Genomic DNA, 9,078 nt, shown 5'->3' with positions numbered 1-9,078 from the left:
AAGTTACCCACAATCATACACATATAATCATCGCTCTCTTTTTTCAATATAAATGCCTTCCCTTTGCTCACCATGCCTTGTGCTTTTATTTTGAAAGCAGAAGCTTAACAATTATCGTGATTTTTGTTGGCTATCTATTTTGACTTTACGAAGTCAGAAATTCATGTGCCGCATTTCGATGACGACACGTTTGGTGCGTTCACGGCCAGGGGCTGCTGGAGTCCATCCCAGCCGACTCGGGGCGATGGCAGGGGACACCCTGTACAGGTCGTCAGTCTATCACAGGGTTACACAGAGAGACAAATAAGCAAACTCACATTCACAGTTCATAATCACCAATTAACCTCAGCATGTGTATGGACTGTGGGAGGAGTCCGGAGAATCCAGTGAGAACCCACGCTGCACAGGGAGAACATGCAAACTGTACACAGAAAGACCCCCGGCGAATCGGGGATGTTCTAGCTGTGAGGTGACGGTGTCAACAATCGAGCCGCCGCCAACAACTCGCTGTGTTTTGTCATCAGTTTGTGTAATTACCAGCAAGGAGAAACCTATTTGTCAAATAAAAATGTATTAGAAATCAAAAATTGGAATTGGTATGAATACTTTGGATTTACCTGTACACGCAAAAGTTATTTTTATGTATGTAGGAAGGACAGGAATGCCCTAATACTTAGTTCTTTCCTGTACCTAATTGTGCTATATGGATGGGAGACTTTCTGTAAGTAAACTTAGCGTAAGTTTGAATGTATGCCGGGGTTTTTTCCTTCTTTGTCTTTTTTTTTTTTACACAACATAAATGTGCACCGAAAATATCTCCCTGCCTTTTAAAATGCTTGAATGTTGTCTTGTAAGAAAAAATCTATACAAAACTTGACTACCTTGATAAAGCTTCACCGTGACGTCATCTAAATGCGTCGGATGTGAGCTGCAGCGCTTCCAGTGTAACATCGTCTCAGACCACTGGTATATCTGAGCTCTAGAAACAAACCGCAGCGGATTCATAACGGACTTTATTTATCTTAGTTTTAACTAACTGGATACTTTAACATATCATGTACCTTTAGTTGTGTGTACATTCAAGTAACAGTAAGTTGTAGTGTCAGATTAGTTAGCTTTGCTAGCCGCGTTAGCTGGCTACCACCTCCTCTCCTCAGCGTCACTTCCTACTTTTGAAAATCGCGGCCTGAAAGTAACGAAACAGAATGGAGCTGCAAGGTAAGCCACGTTTTATGTACTCTTAATCTGTTTTTGTTATTTTTATCGCACTCTGTAGTTACATGGTAGCTTATATGTAGTTGTAGCCATTAGTCTGCTGACAACCGGTTAGCCTCATGTTTCCTCCTGAACTCCCAACAATGGTGTTAGTTGTTATCCTTCTGACTCTGAACATATTATCAGTAAAGACAGACAAACAGATATTTTATTAATGCCCCTGGGGAAATTTAAAGAATTCAGTAGCTCACACGTGTTCCTTTAAAATAATAAGAAGAAAATAAGGTGCAAATCGTGCTGGTAGAAGACATGCTCCTCTGTTGGCCTAAAGTGGAACATTATTGTACTGATAAATACTGGTGCCAGTTATATTTTAGTTTGTAAATGATAACATGTTCATATTTTAGGGTCAATAATCTTAACTCATTGAATCACATATTTAAAAAAAATGTTTGACAACTGTTGCTAATCAATTTAATGTTCCAGTGATTTTTATATTAAAAGCAATAATTGAAGAAGATGTTATTTAAATGCGGATTGCATTTTTTAAAGATGCCAGAAAAGTTTAGTGGTACTTCCATATCTAAGTAAAATCACATAGCGATAATTTTGCGAGATGTTATCATGCACACAATGATCTTAGTGAGTGTGGTTATTAATTCATTTCTTTCACGCTGAAAAAAAAAGTGATTTTTGCAGCAGTCTGTACAAAATGAACATGCTTTCTTAAATCTGGCGAATAATGCACCTTTCACACCTGCAGTCCTTTCAGTTAATCTGGTGGCATCTGAGTATGTCGGCTTCACAAAATAATCCCTGCCACATACAAACTTAGAAACATTTGAACACCTGGTCTTTACCCCCAATTGTCTCTGTCTTGAGCTGCCAGTCCTAATGTTGTCCTCTTGTCTCAGACCAGTTTAAATAAATTGCCTGTCCCTGTGTTTTCAGTGGGCAGTGAACCAATGACCCTGGGTTCTCCCACCTCTCCTAAGCCAACCTCTGGAGCTCAGTTTCTGCCTGGATTCCTGATGGGTGACCTGCCAGCTCCTGCCAGCCCACAACCCCGCCCCTTCAGCTTGACTGCGCCCATCATGGAGAGCCCAAGTACACATCGAGGTCAGCGGAAGTACTCACCCATCTGCACATCAGCAGATTGATACTGAAAGTTTGTACTGTAGATATGTCATTCTGTGTCCTGATTATCCTAAACTTATAATATATGTAGGGGGTCCAGGAGGTTCCGGACTGCAGCCCGTTGTCCCGACTCCCAAAGATAAGAGTGGAGCCCCGCCTGTTCGCAGTATCCACGACGACCTGATCACTGTAGCTACGCCGCTCAATGCACACAGACAGGTTAGTACACAGCAGATGAAAATGAATTTTCATGTAAAGTCAGCATGCTCACTTTTTTTTCAAAAGTCACAGAGAAAAAAGATAGGAGATAAATTTCTTTCTTGTCATTGCACAGTGTACCACGAAATTGAGCAGCAATCATGTCAGTGCATTTACAAGATCAGACAAAATCTAATACAAAAATAGTATTCAAAAGGTGCCAGTCTCTGCAATTAACTCCAAAGCATACTTGACCACACTGTGAGTACACAACGTTATGTCTTTCCCTATTTGCCCATAAACCATACAGCATTATGAAGTGCGTTAATGTGGACTCTTTCATTTTCAGTGAGCTCTCGACGTTTTGCCATTTTGAACAGGAATGAGGAATTTCATACTGAAAAAAATTTGAGTGGACTCGCTGGGCTTCTCTGAGAAGTCAGAAATTTATCAAGTCTAACGTTCAACCACTAAAACTAACTTTTCTGTTCAGGAATGCAAGTAAAAAACAATAATTTGACATCTTCATAAAGAAATATTAGTGTGATTTACAATTTCTTCAGTGTTTTTGTAAAATAGTACATTTGAAAATTTATGGATAACAATATTAATTATATTTTAGCATGAAAAATATCATTTCAGTTAAAGAGCTTCTATATTCTGATGTGTTAACCATTGTAGAAACATAAAAAATAATTTTGGTAATTACCACTGCTGTTAATTTAGGGCAACTGTGGCATGAACCTTACATTGGGTGTTGGTCTAATACATTTGTTAAGCACTGTATATATAGAGATTTTTGCAGAAAGTGTGTGATCATTATATATAGTTAAAACAATAAGTTTACATACACTGTATTAAAAGACACTTAACCTTTTTTTTCTCACTGTCTGACATTAAATGTGACTAAACTTTTCCTGTTTTAAGTCAGTTAGGATTACCAAAATTATTTCTATTTGCTAAATGCCAGAATAATTAAAGAGATAATTTTTTAGAGATTTTTTTTATTACTTTCTTCAAAGTCAAAAGTTTACATGTATTTCCTTAGTATTTGGTAGCATTGCCTTTAAACTGTATCACTTGGGTCAAGTGTTTTGGGTGTCCTTCCATAAGCTTCTCACAATAGTTTGCTGGAATTTTGGTCCATTCCTCTTGACAGAGCTGGTGTGACTGAGTCAGGTTTGTTGGCTGCCTTGCTCCACCTTTTCATCTCTGCCCACAAATTTTCTACAGGACTTAGATCAGGGCTTTGTGATGGCCACTCTAAAACATTAACTTTGTTGTCCAGAAGCCTCTTTGTAACTCATCTGGCAATATGCTTAGGGTCATTGTCCATTTGAAGACCCATTCACGCCCAAGCTTTAACTTCCTGGCTGATGTCTTGAGGTGTTGCTTCAATATGTCCACATAATGTTCTTTCCTCATGATGCCATCTATTTTGTGAAGTGCACCAGTCCCTCCTGCAGCAGAACACCCCCACAACAGGATGCTGCCACCCCTATACTTCACAGTTGGGATGGTGCTCTCAGGCTTGCAAGCTCTTCCCCCTTTTTCCTCCAAATGTAACGATGGTCATTATGGCCAAACAGTTCAGTTTTAGTTTTGTCAGACCACAGGACATGTCTCCAGAAATGAAGGTCTTTGTCCCTGTGTGCAATTGCAAACTGTAATCTGTCTTTTTCATGTTGCTCTTGGAGTGATGTCTTCTTCCTCTCTGAGCAGCCTTTCAGCCCATGTCAGTACAGGACTGGTTTCACTGTGAATAGTGACACTCTCTTACCAGTTTCAGCAGCATCTTCACAAGATCTTTAGCTTTTCTTCTGGGGTTGATGCGCACATTTCTCACCAAAACACTTCATTTCTGGGACACAGAACCTGTCTCCTTCCTGAGCGCTATGATGGCTGGACATTCCCATAGTGGTTATATATGCGTATAATTGTTTGAACAGATGAATGTTGGACCTTCAGGCATCTGGGCATTGTAGCCAAGGATGAACCAGACTTGTGGAGGTCCACAGTTCTCTTCCTGATATGTTGGCTGATTTCTTTAGATTTTCCCGTGTTGTCACAAAAGGAAGCAGTGTGTTTGAGGTGTGCCTTAAAATACATCCACAGGTGTGCCTCCAATTAACTCAAATGTTGTCAATTAACCTATCAAAAGCTTTCAAAGCCATGACATCATCATCTGGGCTTTCCTAAATAGTTTGAATTTAAAGTAATCTCAGTGTATGTACACTTTTGACTTTGAGAAAAAAAAAAAATCTCTAAAAGATTCTGTCTCATTATTCTGGCATTTAGCAAACAGAAAATATTTTGGTAATCCTAACTGCAATAAAACAGGAAACATTTAGTCTGATTTAATGTCAGACAGTGAGGGGGAAAAATGGTTTTATGTCTTTTTATGCAGTTTAAACTGTATGTTTACATATGTGGCTCTGGAACACATGCAGACAGATAGATGAATTGCAAACCAGTGGTTCCCAAACAAGGGCAACATAAAACAAACAATGGTCCAACTAGGAACGAAGACGAGTAAACGCAATGAGGTCTGATGCAGACCAGTGGGCGTTACATTTAGATATACAGGCAGGAAAAAGTTTAATGTTTGATTGTAAAGTTAGAAAGTTTGTATTTGAAGGAATCAGAAGTTGATGATAAAATGTGACAAAAGCAAGAAAAGTGTGAACACAACAAAAATGATAACAATAATCTCCCCCTTTCTGTCTTTTAGGCTTTTCCAGTCATGCAGTCTCCTCTGTCAGCACGCCAGGCCTCATCTCCAGGAGCAGGTACACACTGATATCTATTCTACTGCTGATGGGTTTGTTAGTCGTGAGTTTACAACAATACTAATACTGCTGTTGATACACTACACGGTCATTTAAAATGTTACAAAAACGTTGTTGTCGACATAATTAGTTTGTCTTCGTTGGTTGGTCAGAGTATTAATGTCTTTAATTGTTACTGAAGAGAGGATTAAAAATCACTCACACTCACTGTAGAGTGGATTAACTGTATTATATTCACCTGTCTCGATGTCCAGGTGTGCAGCAGGTGTGTCTATCGCCTGCTCAGGTGGATCCTTTCTACAGTCAGGGAGAGTCTTTATCATCTGAAGACCAGCTGGACCAGACATGGGTCACCGTATTTGGGTATTGATACTACAAAATACACTCTGCGTTTCACACTTAAAGCCTGCTGAGTTTACTGTAAATATATTGTGTGTACATGTACTGTGTGTGTTTGTGTGTTGTAGTTTTCCTCCAGCCTCGGCTTCCTACATCCTGCTGCAGTTTGCTCAGTACGGAAATATCCTCAAACACACAGTAAGAAACACACGTCACTTTAGAGACTTTACACTGACTCATGCAGGGTTCAGACTGCAGGATACGTGTTTGGTCACATGGTTTTGGTTTTGTCCTCAAAAGAAGGTGTGACTGTGAACACGCATGATAATAATAATCTTATTTATGTAGCAGCTTTTTAAAACAGTTTACAACGTGCTTTACTGACAGGGCAAGAAAAAAGAAGGATACTCAGGACAACCATTAAACTAAAGAAGTCCAAGCAGAAGGACAAAGACCAGGGAGGCAATAACGGAGAAACAGAGTTAAACATAGTCAAAACAATTGCAAAAAAATCAATATAGCACCACATATCAATTATAGTGGGGACAGACAAGCACATAACAATGTTACATTACTATTTTTATTTTGTATTTCCAGATGAAATTGATCAGTTTGGTTCAGTGACTCCCACATTACTATAATGTTCACTCTTAATTCCTCATTCTTAAACTTGATTTTGATTGACTTTCAGTATTTTGATGGAAATGTAATTATGAAGGATAGACTGGCGACCTGTCCAGTGTGTCCCCTGCCTTCGCCCTAAGTCGGTTGGGATAGGCTCCAGCCCCCCCGCAACCCTAGTGAGGATTAAGCGGTGTATAGATAATGGATGGATGGATGTAATTATGAAGTGTTTTGTTTTGGTTTTTTGGGGTTTTTTTGCAAGTCATTTAAGTTTTGTTAGTTTTTAGTCAATGAAAAGTAAAACTAAAAACATCTTCTAAGAATTTTGATAGAATAGAGAAAACAGACAAAACAGAAGCCATGCTAGAAACCCATCTTTATGGCCGAATCTGAAGTCGTATTCACTCACCTGTTTACTACGGAGTGTTCACTGTCCGGGTTTACCTGAAGCTCCACAGTCAGCTCGGGTGTTCCTGGTGCACTGATGGATGCAATGATTCGTTGACAGATGGCGTCTCCTGGCAACTGGATGCACCTTCAGTATCAGTCAAGACTTCAGGCAAGGAAAGCTCTGTCTAAAGATGGGAAAGTGTTTGGTGACTCCATCATGGTGGGAGTCAAACCCTGCATAGACAAGGTCAGTACCCTTTTCTACTGCTCTGATTGAGCACATCAGGTGAGTTGGAAGTCTGAGTAGTGACATTATTTATCTCTCTTTATGTCTTTCAGAGTGTGATGGACAGCGGTGAAGCCGTCTCCTCTCCCATCTCCTCCTCCTTCTCCTCCTCCATCCTCCCTTCGACTCCTCGCTCCGCCATCAGACCACTCAGTGCCAGCTACAGGAGCTCCGGCAGCGACTACCAGGTAGCCTTTTGGTTCATTCTACCTGAAAATCTATTAAATTTAGAAAAATCTGCAGCTGGTTGACTTTGTAAATAAGTCTGCTTCCGTCTTCCAGGTGGTTGCAGACAGACAGACGCCGAGGAAGGACGACAGCTTCGTCTCCAAGGCGATGGAGTACATGTTTGGATGGTGACATGGCACAAAGCATCATGGGATACTTGCAGAAGAGAGAGGGCAATCAGTGGACTGATAGATGAACTGATTCACTACAGTGTGTCTGAGTGTGTGTGTGTGTGCGAGTGTGTGTGTGTGTGTGTTATGGTGAAATCTTTCTCTTCTTTAATAATCTGCTTTTTTTATGTCTTTATCGTAATAAAGTCTCTCTGTTTTAATTCAGAAGTGGTGTTCTCTTAGCAGCCACATGGTGTCACTGTTGATAAAGTGCAGTTACATCCTCACATGTATAAATATATTTTAATTATGCAAACTTGTCTTCTTGCTTCTCTCACTTTTGTCTTTTTTTCATGCTACTTAGCCTTAAAGTACCAAAAACTGCAGTTCCCCATACGGGCTCTAGAGGCTCCAACAGTGAGTTAGTCCTTATAGGCCTCCATGGAAAAATATTAAAATTTACAGCAGAAGCAAACATGCTCACAGTCTGATAAAAAAAAAAGATTTTGGTCTCATTTATAACAACTGTATGGGGTTGAACTTTTACATAAATTCTACTCAGGCTTAAAATTATGCATCATTAAGGGCGTTGCTGCTTTAAATGACACTTGATGTCACTTAAAGGTGATTCAAAGGACTGTCTATTACCTGCTTCAGCTACACCTTTTTTGCTAAATGTTGGATTAAGTGGGAGTTAGGAGCCTGCAAAGATGAACATGTTTGGTGCTGCATTAAAGCTGTGTTCCAATATCTATACTACCAAGCTATATAGTAAACTAGAAAAGATTTAATGTGTAGTAGGCCAAACATACCAGGATGGCTCACTACGTTGTGTCGTATTTTGCAGTATGCAAGCTTGGAAGATGCGTCACATCCACCTTGGTTTCCTAATCGAGTAACAAGCTTGAGCTGCCAAGAGTTTACAACAGGTGATCTACAGACTGCGACAGATATATATACAGTATAAGCAAGACAGTCAAAGCTTAAGGCACAATAATAAGTTGTATGTCCCAGTTGTGTGGGTGCTGTGTGCAACAGTACATACTTTGTAAGCACAGCTGTAGTACATACTGAAAGTAAAAGGTCCTTCTGTGCAAATGGTCCATCAAAACAAGTTCCCCCATCACTGTTATGCAGGGACACTGCATTAGGGGGCAGACTAAAAACACACTAAAACAGTAAATGTACAGGGAAACTTCTGAAGCATCAGGACAGGAAGTCTAATAACAAATTTTAAAAAGTGACAAAAATCACAACGTAATGAATTTTTAACCTGCTGTACATGCAAGAAGACAAATTTCGTAAAGTTACATCTACTGTTTGGGTTTGACATATCATGTCATACACAGCACATTTTGCTTCTACACAGTCAAATCTATGGACAGTATTGTATATCTACAAACCAGCTGCCAGGTTCACTCCAAGTTGTCCATAGAGAGTCAAAGGAAACATCAGTACTTCAAGTGAAAGTCTCTCAAACAGCAGCACTCTACTCTGTCCTTTTCACCTTTAACCCCTTTTTGCAGCATCTCCTGGGGTGTGGACACCAACTTCTACAGGTTTGTTTTGTTTTGTTTACATGTAAAGCAAGCTTCTGAGTGCTACTTTTATTTTGTAATTAACAAAAGTAACAATCATTTGTGCCATGCTGATATTAAAGGCAATTTACAGGCTTTTAAAAATTCCAAAACTCCTTTACCTCCAAAAACTCACGGCAACAGGAAAAGAGACACATGTTCTTCCTGAATATATGACATAAAAT

General features: G+C 39.6%; 1 protein-coding gene across 2 annotated transcripts; it reads left to right on the top strand.

The window, feature by feature from the left end:
- The first annotated feature begins 919 nt into the window (after nucleotides 1–919).
- On the top strand, nucleotides 920–7,636 carry nup35 (nucleoporin 35). 2 transcript variants are annotated; one of them, XM_008279966.1, is made up of 9 exons: nucleotides 920–1,218; nucleotides 2,167–2,334; nucleotides 2,444–2,571; nucleotides 5,282–5,339; nucleotides 5,594–5,702; nucleotides 5,807–5,876; nucleotides 6,811–6,939; nucleotides 7,032–7,166; nucleotides 7,261–7,636. In XM_008279966.1, exons 1-9 carry the CDS (start codon nucleotides 1,206–1,208, stop codon nucleotides 7,336–7,338), a joined length of 888 nt encoding a protein of 295 aa, XP_008278188.1. In that variant the 5' UTR covers nucleotides 920–1,205; the 3' UTR covers nucleotides 7,339–7,636. The 2 variants fall into 2 exon arrangements, with proteins under 2 accessions (XP_008278188.1, XP_008278187.1); XM_008279965.1 differs by having other exon boundaries at nucleotides 7,243–7,636.
- The last annotated feature ends 1,442 nt before the right edge of the window (nucleotides 7,637–9,078 follow it).

The sequence above is a fragment of the Stegastes partitus genome, unplaced genomic scaffold (assembly GCF_000690725.1).
Source record: "Stegastes partitus isolate 25-593 unplaced genomic scaffold, Stegastes_partitus-1.0.2 Scaffold177, whole genome shotgun sequence".
NCBI lineage: Eukaryota > Metazoa > Chordata > Actinopteri > Pomacentridae > Stegastes > Stegastes partitus.
Note: the sequence above shows the minus strand (reverse complement) of the source record. Positions and strands in the feature narration are given on the sequence as shown.